Source organism: Piliocolobus tephrosceles, chromosome 16 (assembly GCF_002776525.5).
Source record: "Piliocolobus tephrosceles isolate RC106 chromosome 16, ASM277652v3, whole genome shotgun sequence".
Lineage (NCBI taxonomy): Eukaryota > Metazoa > Chordata > Mammalia > Primates > Cercopithecidae > Piliocolobus > Piliocolobus tephrosceles.
The window spans coordinates 61,680,548-61,693,153 of record NC_045449.1 but is presented as its reverse complement, the minus strand read 5'-3'; the positions used below and the strand labels follow the sequence as shown (position 1 = coordinate 61,693,153).

Genomic DNA, 12,606 nt, shown 5'->3' with positions numbered 1-12,606 from the left:
GTCCACCCCAACCGGCCGCGCGCCGCCGCGCTGGCCCCAGGCCCGGCGCCCGCGCCCGCGCCGCTGCCGCGCTTCACCCTCAGCTTCGGCCTCAGCCCGCCGCAGAGGGACGCGGAGCCCGGCGCCGAGCCCTGCGCGCGCGCCTGTCGATCCGACCTGGACGAACGCGAGGCGTTCTGCGAAAGCGAATTCGGTGAGCCCGGCTGCCGCGCTGCCGCCCCGCGAGCGTTTCCGAGCCCCAGAGAAGCCCGCCCGCGAGATCCCAGGGCGCCCGACCCGTGCGGGCCGTTTCGCGGTTGCTAAAAACCACCTCCCGGGGGACTGGGAGAGGAGCTCGGGGTAATGCTCTTCTCCAAACTGTTTTTCGGAAACAGCGGTGAACGGGATCGTGCACGACGTGGACGTGCTGGGCGCGGGCATCCGGCTGGTGACCCTGCTGGTGGATCGGGACGGGCTATACAAGATGAACCGCCTGTACCTCACCCCCGACGGCTTCTTCTTCCGAGTCCACATGTTAGCCCTGGACTCCTCCAGCTGCAATAAGCCGTGTCCAGAGTTTAAACCTGGTATTGAAACTGAGCTGAATGACGCTGCATATATACTTTATACCACCGTTTGTAACTTGGGTGCCACAGCCCGGGCTGTGGGTCGCCCAGCTTTTTTTGGGAGGGATAGGGGACAGTGACATGAGTAGGATTTAGACGACAGGTATTATTTCGGCCACTCTGTGACTTAAGCCCTGTCAGTCCCCACCCTCAAGGGTGAGAACAGCAGGGGTTGGCACAAAGCGGGCTGTCAATAAATGTTGACAAATGGAGTGGACGACCAACTCTCATTGCCAGAATGGACTGTACAGAACTGAGTTTAGAAAAGCTGCTTTTTTGAGTGTGTATGTGGAATTGGTGGGAGGAATACCCACTCCCACATCTTTCTAGGCATGTGCTCTGGGATAAGGACCTTTGTTCTGTAATGTGGTCCCGCTACATATTGCTTTTTTTTTTTTTTTTTTTTTTTTTTGACTGAGTCTCGCCCTGTCGCCCAGGCTGGAGAGCAGTGGGTGCGATCTCAGCTCACTGCAACCTCTGCCTCCCGGGTTCAAGCGATTCTCCCGCCTCAGCCCCCCAACTTGCTGGGATTACAGGCATGCGCCACCACGCCCTACTAATTTTTGTATTTTTAGTAGAGATGGGGTTTCACCACGTTGGCTAGGCTGGTCTCAAACTCCTGACCTCAAGAGATCTGCCCGCCTTGGCCTCCCGGAGTGCTGGGATTAAAGGCGTGAGGCACCACACCGGCCTGGTTGGTTATCTTCTAAAGGTCGCTAGGCTGTTTCCACCAGATGCCTGTAGACTCAGTATCAATTTCAGCTTGTGCAGCAAGATAATAGATTGCAGCTTAGGCATTTCTTAGAGGCCTTACATTTTCTGCTTCATGGCATTTAAAGGACACTATGAATTAATGTTCTGGTTATTTTGTCCAGGCAGCAGGTATATTGTGATGGGCCACATCTACCATAAGAGACGGCAGCTCCCTACAGCTCTGCTCCAGGTCCTGAGAGGCCGCCTCCGACCAGGGGATGGACTGCTGAGGAGCAGCAGCAGCTATGTGAAAAGGTTTAACCGAAAAAGGGAAGGGCAAATTCAAGGTGCAATTCATACCCAATGCATTTGAAACAACCATCCTGGCATTTCTGGACCACAAGAGACTTGGACATCAGCAACAAGACATGAAAGGTCTATCTTCATATAATGGGTCCTCCTTTAGAAGAGAGGCCGCGGCTACTCTGTGAATGACTTGCATAGTTGGAACTGTAATCCCGAAGGTGTCACTTTGTTATTTACAAGATCTTCTTAAATGGGCTGCTCCTGAGTTCAGTGTGAAGGTTATTTAACTGTAGTGCCAGTGATTTACACAGCTCAGAGAATTGACCTGTCCAGTTAACAGATCACTGCTTCATACGTTTTTAAATTATTTTAATTTAATATTCTTTAGTAGAAATAGTCCACAAAAACATTTTCTTGAATTTAAATATACAACTTTTATATCATGTATCAAACCAGATTTTATATTCAAACTATCACATTTTAAATTCTGTACAGAACAATAAGTGCACTAGTCAAAAGACATTTATGTTTGAAATGTCATTTAGATCAAACACAAGGGTCAAAGCCCAGGCCAAGTATTAAAGTTTTACACTTAAAAGAGTACTAAAGGGCCAGTGTGCAGATGGGTGGATTAAAAAAATAAATAAAAAACAGTGCTAAAGGGCTTACTTCAGGCAAAAGTGTTCCTGATGTACCAAAAAATAAGATATAGTTTATTTTCATGCCTCCCTGCTCCTAATAATGTATGTTTTGTGCTGAACTGGCAGCTATCCCAATGTGAAATGTATTCTGGATGTATCTGATGTCATTTTTCTATTAAGACCAAGTATAATGTTTGTTTGTAAAGCAGTAAATCTTGCCTTGAAATCAGATCTTGGATGCACCTGTTTGTTTTTGTTTTAGCCTTACTGAGCCCTAAAGGTTTGAGAAAAAGGCTTTTTAAAATTCATTCCCCAAACCTTGGAACCACTATTCACCAATGACAGCTCACAAGGAAGTGGATTTTAAACATTTTTCAGTTGGTTTTAAAAAGGTTTAATTGGCCAGGTGCGGTGGCTCATGCCAGTAATCCCAGCACTTTGGAAGGCCGAGGCCTGCGGATCACCTGAGATTGGGAGTTCAAGACCAGCCTGACCAACATGGAGAAACCCCGTCTCTACTACAAATACAAAACTACCTGGGCGTGGTGGTGGGCGCCTGTAATCCCAGCTACTTGGGAGGCTGAGACAGGAGAATTGCTTGAACCCTGGAGGTGGAGGTTGCGGTGAGCCGAGATCATACCACTGCACTCCAGCCTGGGCAACAAGAGCAAAACTCAGTCTCAAAAAAACAACAACCATAAAAAAAGGTTAAGTCACTAAATTAAATACTGATTTTATACTTGAGTCCACAAAAGAGTATTTTTTCGGAAGATCAGGCTGTACTTTAGTTTATATGAAGCATGGTGAACAGAGACACCACTGATGCAGAGATGAAGATGACTGCCTAAAGAGAAACAGGAAGGAATTTCACTGGAGAGAGAACAGTCTATTTGGCCTCATGGTGATGCACTCAGGAAGCTTAGAACGCATCCTGACACTATCCATGGCACACAGTAGTAGCATTGTGCACCTAAAGGACATCCAGGATGGGTCGCTAGGGGATCACAGGAGCCAAGAAGCAACAGCCTAACATTACAATATCTGATACTATTATTTGTTCCAATGATGGGGCAGACAGGTAATAAAGGGTTGAGAGGTTCTGAGTGTTCTATGGTAAAGCACTACTGAGGGATTTTTAGAGTATTTTCCAAAAATAAGTTTTCTCCAAACTTACAAATTTTACAAGAATTGCTTTTTGGAAATCGGTGGCATTACACGAACTATTGGTGATAGAGTATATAGCTAATGAAGACCTCCTAAGTTAGTTTTCTTTAAGATAAAAAACATTAACTCAGGCATAACTGAGGCCAGTCAAATCAAAGTTGAATTTTTAAATGTCAAAAGGCTAGGCCAGGCGTGGTGGCTCACGCCTGTAATCCCAGCACTTTGGGAGACTGAGGTGGGTGGATCACAAGGTCAGGAGTTCGAGACCAGCCTGGACAACATGGTGAGTTCCTATCTCTACTAAAAATATAAAAATTAGCCAGGCATGGTGGCAGATGCCTGTAATCCCAGCTACTCGGAAGGCTGAGGCAGAAGAATCGCTCGAACCCAGGAGGCAGAGGTTGCAGTGAGCCGAGATTGTGCTATTGCACTCCAGCCTGGGAAACAGAACAAGACTCCATCTCAAAAACAAACAAACAAAGGCTAAGTGGTTATCTCGAATAATGTGGTGGAGACAACTACAAGATGACCAAATAAATTATTGGCTGGATGGTCAGATGTTAAAACAGAGAGAAAAGTTATAAAGAGTTCTGGAATATTTTTTTGAGGCAGTCTTGCTCTGTCACCCAGGCTGAAGTGCAGTGGTGTGATCTCAGCTCACTGCAACCTTCACCTCCCAGGTTCAAGAGATTCTTCTGCCTCAAACTCCCTAGTAGCTGAGGATTACAGATGCCCAGCATCGTGCTTGGCTAACTTTTGTATTTTTAGTAGAGACAGCGTTTCACCATGTTGGCCAGGCTGGTCTTGAACTACTGACCTCAAGTGATCCAACCCCTCAGCCTGCCTAAGTGTTGGAATTACAGGTGTGAACCACTGTGCCAGGCTGATTTTTAATTTTAGTCTGTATCGTGTTGAAACAGCTCTAGTTTAAAAGAGAAAAAAAGGTCAAGGCATGGTGGTTCATGCCTGTAATCTCAGCACTTTGGGAGGCTGAGGCAGGATCATTTGAGGCCAGGAATTTGAGTCCAGACTGGGCAACAGAGCAAGACCTCATTGCTACAAATAATAAAAAAAAAATTAGCTAGGCATGCTAGCGTGTGCCTGTGGTCCCAGCTACTTGGGAGGCTGAAGTAGGAGGATGGCTTGTGTCCAGGAGGTCAAGGCTGCTGTGAGCTGTGCCACTGCACTCCAGCCTGGGCAATAGCGCAAGACCCAGTTTCCAAAAAAAAAAAAAAGAAGAAAAAAGAAAAAATTAACTTTTACATAATCCTGAAGCTTAAGTTTAGGGTTTTACTTAGATTGGTTTGATAACAGTCAGTTTCTGGGTAATTCTGGAAACAAAAAAAGTGCCAGAGCTGTGATACCTGTGATACTTGGAGGTCACATAGTTAACATGCACACCTTGGCAAACACATGCAGGCCAGATTCTTAGAAACTTCCTGGCTAAACATTAAGATCTTCATTCAAGACCAGGTCTGTAAGGAAAGACTAGTGAGGCTCGAACGCAGTACAACAGTGGTGGGTGTGGAGGCGCACACCGGAGGTAGTAGAGGACAGGTAATGCCAGGTGAGGCAAAAAGTCAAGAAGATTCGCCTTCTCAATAGGCAGTCAGTACCTTGGATAGAATCTTTTAATTTTACGGATTTTTTTTTTTTTTTTTTTTTTCCCCGAGACAAAGTCTTGCTCTGTCACTCAGGCTGGAGTGCAGTGGCAAGATCTTGGCAACCTCCGTCTCCACAGTGCAAGTGATTCTCATGTCTCAGGCTCCCAAATAGCTGGGATTTCAGGCATGCGCCAACGTGCCTAACTTTTATACTCCTTTTTGAGATGGAATCTCACTGTCGCCCAGGCTGAAGTGTAGTGGCGTGATCCCAGCTCACTGCAACCTCTGCCTCACGGGATTAAGCGATTCTCCTGCCACGGCCTACCGAGTAGATGGGATTACAGGCACCCACCACCACACCCGGCTAAATTTTGTATTTTTAGTAGAGATGGGGTTTCACCATGTTGGGCAGGCTGGTCTAGAACTCCTGACCTCAAGTGATCCACCTGCCTTGGTCTCCCAAAGTGTTAGGATTACAGTTGTGAGCCACCACGCCTGGCCTATTGTACTTTCATTTATTTATTTTTTAGACAGAGTCTCGCTCTGTTGCCCAGGATGGAGTGCCATGGCGCAATCTTGGCTCACTGCAACCTCCACCTCCTGGATTCAAGCAATTCTTCTGCCGCGGCCTCCTGAGTAGCTGGGATTACAGGCACGTGCCACCACACCCGGTTAATTTTTGTATTTTTAGTAGAGACAAGGTTTCACCATGTTGGTCAGGCTGGTCTCAAACTCCTGACCTCGTGATCCACCCGCCTCGGCCTCCCAAAGTGCTGGGATTACAGGCGTGCGCCACCGCGCCCAGCCGGCCTTCTGTACTTTTAGTAGAGACGGGGTTTGGCCGTGTTGCCCAGGTTGGTCTTGAGCTTGTGGCCCCAAGTGAATCACTCACCTTGGCCTCCCAAAGCGCTGGGATTACAGGCATTAGCCACCGTGCCCTGCCAATTTAATGGAAAATGTTAATGAGCAAATTCACTATAGTTTCTTATCATCTTTTCCCGTTGATAGATTTTTCTTAGCAAATGGGTTGGGTTTGTGCCTATGCGCACACATTAATAGTCCCGAAATGGAATACTCACTTGCCTTCAGTAGTAATTCAACAGCATCCCTCCTTCAAATGAAGCTATTACAATTCAAGGAGAAAAAGTACTTGTTTTTCTTTGGGTAGGAAAAGGTCTATAAAACATATACACTGTTTGTTTGTTTATTTATTTATTTGAGACTGAGTCTTGCTCTTGTTGCCCAGGCTGGAGCGCAGTGGCGCAGTCTTGGCTCACTGCAACCTCCGCCTCCTGGGTTCAAGTGATTCTCCTGCCTCAGCCCCCCGAGTAGCTGGGATTATAGGCGCCCACCAACGCCCGGCTACTTTTTGTACTTTTAGTGGAGTCAGTTTTTCGCCACATTGGCTATGTTGGTCTCGAACTCCTGACCTTGTGATCCACCCACCATGGCCTCCCAAAGTGCTGGGATTACGGGCGTGAGCCACTGTGCCCTACCCATAGCTTTTTACAACTACCTTGTAAAGTATCATTTGGCACTGTTAGTCTTTCTCTTGAATTTTTTTTTTTTTTTTTTTTTTGAGACAGAGTCTCGCTCTGTTGGCCAGGCTGGAGTGCAGTGACACTATCTTGGCTCACTGCAACCTCTGCCTCCCCGGCTCAAGCAATTCTCCTGCCTCAGCCTCCCGAGTAGCTGGGATTACAGGCATGTGCCACCACATCTAATTTTTGTATTTTTAGTAGAGACGGGGTTTCACCATGTTGACCAGGCTGGTAACTCCTGACCTCAGGTAATCCGCCTGCCTCGGCCTCCCAAAGTGCTGGGATTACAGGCATGAGCCACTGCGCCCGGCCGAAATCATTTTTAAGTTGACCATGAACATATATAAACAAACACCTAAAAACTGACCCGCCACCTACAATGCATCACCTCAATTTCAGGAAATATTTGAGCATGCAATAAATAAATTAGATAAAGCAGGACATTACATCATTTTAAGAATATAGCTAATTTCTTCAGTTGAAAATTAGTTGAATTTGGTTCACATTGGATCAAGCGGTACGATCTTCTGAGAAAATCTTTTAGTATCTCGCTCCAAGTGTCTAGAAGTACCTCAGAATGTTTTAAATTATTACAAATACTTCTCAGTTGGCTCTTCCCCCCACCTCCTCAAGTACTTCATTACTTTATCCATGAAATACCACCATTCTCACATTAAGGACAAGAAATCTGAACCTATGGTAATAGCTTCAATCATGAAGAGTGAAAGCTGTAATAACCATGTAGCTTTGTCTAACTAAGTGTGCAGAGATCTGAAAGGCCACCCGGTTGGCTCTTTAACATAAAGAAGTAGAGAGTTTGCCTAAAGGAATTAACAGAAATACGGAATTCTGTTAATTAAAATATGGAAATAACTTTTATTTGCAGATCTTAGGAAGTTAGATTACAAACAGCAGCAAACCTTAGTGTCTCTAAGTAACACTCTAGGCCATTTGAAATATAAAAAGGTAATTATTTTACTTCAGAAAATATCTCCAAAACTCACTTTTTTTGAGACAGAGTCTCACTCTGTCGCCCAGGCTGGAGTGCAGTGGCACAATCTTGGCTCACTGCAACCTCCACCTCCCGAGTTCAAGCCATCCTCCCACCTCAGCTACCTGAGTAGTTGGGACTACCGGCATGTGCCACTCGTCCAGCTAAATTGTTGTATTTTTAGCAGAGACAGGGTTTCACCATGTTGGTGAAGCAGCTCTCTAACTCCTGACCTCAAGTGACCCACTCACTTCAGCCTCCCAAAGTGCTGGGATTATAGGCGTGAGCCACCATGCCCAGCCACAATTTTATTTAAACCTCCTGAAGGATCTGGATAGGAGAACAAAAGCTTTACCAACCAATAGGAACATACTTTTTATGAAATGGTTTCTTGGATTGTGAATGTGGCAGGTAAACTATAGCAGGTATTGAAAATACTCTTAGCCAAGGAAATCTATTGATGCAAATTAAATGTATTTATAAGCCCAACGCCTGGGGCAGAAACATCCTAAGAGTATCACAAATGTACAGTTTACTGCCTGGATTATTGGAAGCAAAATAGCTGTATTATGTAGATCTTACCGAATAGCAGAAGCTTGTCAAAGATTTCTGCTTGTCACAGAAAAGCAGCTTTTGGAATTCATTATGTTCTGTAAGAATGTATGGTTTTCAGACCTGGCGTGGTGGCTCACGTCTGTAATCCCAGCACTTTGGGAGGCCGAGGCAGGCAGATCACCTGAGGTCGGGAGTTCGAGACCACCCTGACCAACATGGTGAAACCCCGTCTCTATTAAAAATACAAAATTAGCCAGGTGTGGTGGCGCATGCCTGTAATCCCAGCTACTCAGGAGGCTGAGGCAGGAGAATCATTTGAACCCGGGAGGCAGAGGTTGCAGTGAGCCAAGATGGTGCCAGTGTACTCCAGCCTGGGCAACAAGAGTGCAACTCCATCTCAAAAAAAAAAAAGTGTTTTTCAAAAATTACTTTTGAAAGACTAAAGTTCTGTAGTTGATGAAACTATAAAATGTCTTTATGTATTTATATGGTGATAGAGACTGTAAAACACTTTATACAATTAAATACACATATTAAATTAACATCTTCCTGGTTTCAGGATTTCCATAAAATTTACCCTTTTTGTACAATTTGGCAAGGCTAACAGCTACAGAAAACATATTAACCCACCAACCATTGCTTCATTAGAAACTGCACCAAATCCAATGTCAAAAACATTACTTTATTTTTCTAGGATGAAATGTCCTATTACGTACAAAAGAATTGCTGTTTAGAATTTGCCACAATTTGTTAAAAACATAGCAATCTATTGCCTACAGGTAGGAAAGTTCTTGCTGCAACAAATTTTAAATGATTAAGCCCATATATATTTATATATATATATATATATGAATAAATAGTACAGAAATACTGTGACGTGATGAGATGCAGAATAATTTTATAATTCATTAAAATGTAGAATTCTTGCATCAGCACAGTGCATACAGTAACATTTTTTTAAAAAGTAAAAGGACAAAATAACCCATATTTAACTACTTCCATCTTAATACTTTAAGCAAAAATTTTTTCACGTTTTCATATTGAGCGATTAGTCTCTTTAGTTTGTAAGCATAGGTTTAAGTGACATCTTTATGTACAAAAAGGAATGGGCTTCATTAGATAAAATTAACCCAGAATAACCTGTACACCTGAGCCTGTAGTAAGAAAGAATCGGGAACTGTAGCAACATCTTTCTTTTAAGAAACTGAGGTCTGGGAAAGGTTTTGCATAGCAGGGAAACATTAAAAGGAAAGAAACTTTTAAAAACAATAATTAGATAAATTCCAGAAGTTGGTAGGACAAAGCTAGTATGAGTTAGTGCAAAATCTAGTAAAATTTTTGCAAAGCTGCATAATTCAACTATGGCAGATTTTATAGAAGCTATTACCACAATGCAGTGATACAACGTGTAAGAACATTGAAAGGAAAAACATGCAAAACACATCTTCCTCTGTGGCTTCCATTTTCTCACTACTGTTTACACTACTTTTCCTTACATGGAAGAAACAAACCAACCAACAAACAGAAAACAAACCCAATCAACAAATAACACAGAGGATGAGGTCATCCACAAAATGCCCTTCATAAAACGTAAGTAGCTGTCTGTAATTGGTAATCTGCCTGGTATCACAGAATGTACAGATGAAGGCAATGTGTATCTTGCCACATTACCTTTTTCGTTAGTATGATCAACCGATGCAACAGGACTAGCACCCCTGATGATTTTTCTCTGACGTGATGACAATGGACTGGGAATGGTAAAACGAGGGGCCACTGCTGTGCTGGAGAAATCCAGGCACAATTAGATTCTTCTGCCTTTCATGACCTTGCAGCCCTCCCTCCCCCACAAAGGCTTACAGATAATCATTAGCGCACATTCAAAGACACCTCTGTCTGTGGGAGAAAAATTATCTCCATTTATTTTGTTTCATATACATCCATAGTTGAATTTTAATACAAAAGAAAAAAATTAGAATCTGACAAATGTTTACAAACAAGATACCTTCAAATAGATTTTACTCATTTTAGCCTGGTGCGGAGTAATTGACAAATTGTACTGTTTATATTCAAGGCAACAGAGTCTGTAGTCCAGGACCACTTAGCCCAACCTTTATGCAAGCTTCATTTTAATCTACCATGAACAATAAACTCATTGTTGATTCCCAGTTGTGTGTGTGTGCACATGTGTACATAGCAGCTCCTTTCATAGAAAGAAAAGACATCTAGAGGTCGTCTTGTACTTTTACCTACAGGAATCATGATAAGATACAGATGATTATATGTAACCGGGGCTGGATTTTATAAGAAAAAATAATTAGCTGACAAATGAGGGCAGCAATAAAAAAGCGTCTTTTTTGCAACAATAAATAAATACAGTCAAAAGTTTTCTGTGAGACTCTAAACCAGCTTCTTCACTGAAGAGCAGACGTGGCATTTCCATGGAGTTACACTTGACCCCATAGTATCTTTTTTTCTTGCTTTCTTTTTCTTTTTTTTTTTCAATAAACAAAGTTTTCTCGCTTCTGCCACAATAGTAAAACCATTTGATCTTGACAAGATAATGGTGTCGTTGACTTTGCTTTTTTCTTGTCCGTTGGACAAAATTGGCCAAGAATATAATTGGACTGTTATGACCAATAAAAACGAAGTTTAGGTCAAGTCTTGTCAGGATAGCCTGACTAAAAACATCTGGCTCCTTAATTTAAAATAGTTCAGACAACCAGATTCTTGCTGTGTTTTATGTTAGGTTAACACGCTGAACTTTAAGAAGCTGTAGACTGCAGTTTGTTGTTATGAGACCTACAGAATATAGAAAAAAGGGAACAATTAAGCACCCTTCATTTTTGAAAACAATGATGCTTTATGCGGATGCCAAGGTCAGTCAGTCTGGGAGAAGCAGCCATGTTCTTTTATTCACCCTTGGCAAGCGAATAGAAAAGAACGATTAAGAAATTTTTAACCTATAATATTAAAACTTTTCACTGTACACTAAACATAATAACTCACTGGAAAAAGCCAATATTTAAAAATATATATATATATTTGTCTAATAAAGATTACAATATTTTCAGCCAACTGGACAAATAGAGGCATTTACAGAAGCGTTACCATTGTGGTGAAAGGTGTGTGTGTGTGTGTGTGTGTGTGTGTGTGTGTGTGTTTATTTACATTGATGAGGGGAATATAAAGGGAAAAATATGCTTAAAAAAAAAAAAAGCAACCTTAAAATCACATTTTTCTATTAAAGTCCAGAAAGTCTCCCTTCTAGTTTCACAGTTTTATTCACAACTTTCATTAGTAAACCAAATTACTGTACAGTTACCAGGACTAAGTCAAAGGACTTTATATTGCAATAGCAGATAAATACAGTATTCCAAGAGTTTACAATTTTTAAATACATTGTTCAACATGGCTGCTAGAATAAATGTTTTACCACGATACATCTTTAACATTAAAAAATTATATTAACTAATCTGACTTTTTGGGGGGCAATTTTGAATTAGGTAATCACGAGGTACAATAAAACAAAGAGTGACCACAACATCCAGTTCTGATTCCAGTTAAAAATTCAGACTAAAGATATCACAATCTGTAAGAAAAGAAAGAATATGGATGGTATAAATGATGAATTATAACAAAGTGCAGTAATGAAAACAATGTGCAAACAATGCTGGAGATCATAAATTAAAATGGGAAAATATGGCAAAGGAAATTCTGGAAATCCATACATAAATCAAGTTTCAATAACTGGCCAGTTATGTTTCATTCTGCCTTAAATCTGGAAATTCCCTAAAAAGGCAAAAGCAAGTTGCCCTTATACAATTCTTTACATTGTAATTTTGTTTTGTTTTGAGACAAGGTCTCGCTCTGTAGCCCAGTCTGGAGTGCAGCGGCGCAATCACAGCTCACTGCAGTCCCAACTTCAGGGCTCAGGTGATCCTCCTACCTCAGCCTCCTGGGTAGCTGGGACTACAGGCACGTGCCACCATGCCCGGCTAATTTTTTCGTATTTTTTGTAGAGATGGGGATTCCCCATGTTGCCCAGGCTGGTCTCAAACTCCTGGGCTCAAGCGAATTGCCTGCTTTGGCTTCTCAAAGTGTTGGTATCACAGGCGTGTGCCACTGTGCACAGCCTAATTTGTTTATTTAAGCAGAACTGAGCAAACTTCTCGATTCAGCTCCCATGTGCTTTAATGAAAATTATGTCAACTTGAGTATATTAAAAAGCTACATAAAATAACCAGGTGGCAAGAAGCCACCGTAAGTGGCCCCTTCACTGTGCAGGCCCAGCCTAGGCCTCCATCTCTCTTTTACCAAGTTCCCTTTGTCTTGCCTACAGGCCCCAGGACCTCCAGGCAATTTCCTCTCCTTCATCAGCAGTTGCCAGCAGTCATCCTCTGGGTTCTGCTAGCAAGCTGGCACCAGGGTAGGATTCTCACCCCTTGGCTTCTACCTCACAGATACCACCAAAGGCCTTTCCAATTTAAAAAAGCAATTTTAGAAACT

The 12,606-nt window shown here is 42.7% G+C and overlaps 2 protein-coding genes across 14 annotated transcripts in view; one reads left to right on the top strand and one right to left on the bottom strand.

Annotated features, from left to right (window-relative positions):
- The first annotated feature begins 6 nt into the window (after positions 1-6).
- C16H17orf58 (chromosome 16 C17orf58 homolog) lies at positions 7-2,476 on the top strand. Its single transcript, XM_023211992.1, has 3 exons — positions 7-193; positions 375-566; positions 1,481-2,476. Exons 2-3 carry the CDS (start codon positions 464-466, stop codon positions 1,669-1,671), a joined length of 294 nt encoding a protein of 97 aa, XP_023067760.1. The 5' UTR covers positions 7-193; positions 375-463; the 3' UTR covers positions 1,672-2,476.
- Positions 2,477-8,763: 6,287 nt separating this feature from the next.
- BPTF (bromodomain PHD finger transcription factor) overlaps positions 8,764-12,606 on the bottom strand; it is a 150,446-nt gene continuing 146,603 nt past the window's right edge. For 12 of the 13 annotated variants that reach the window (XM_026456756.2, XM_026456753.2, XM_026456761.2 and 9 more), the window contains one exon: positions 8,764-10,899. In XM_026456756.2, the coding sequence (XP_026312541.1) occupies positions 10,863-10,899 (37 nt within the window). In that variant the 3' untranslated portion in view covers positions 8,764-10,862. Of the gene's footprint in view, positions 11,690-12,606 lie in introns of all 13 variants that reach the window. The other variant, XM_026456754.2, reaches the window with a different exon arrangement.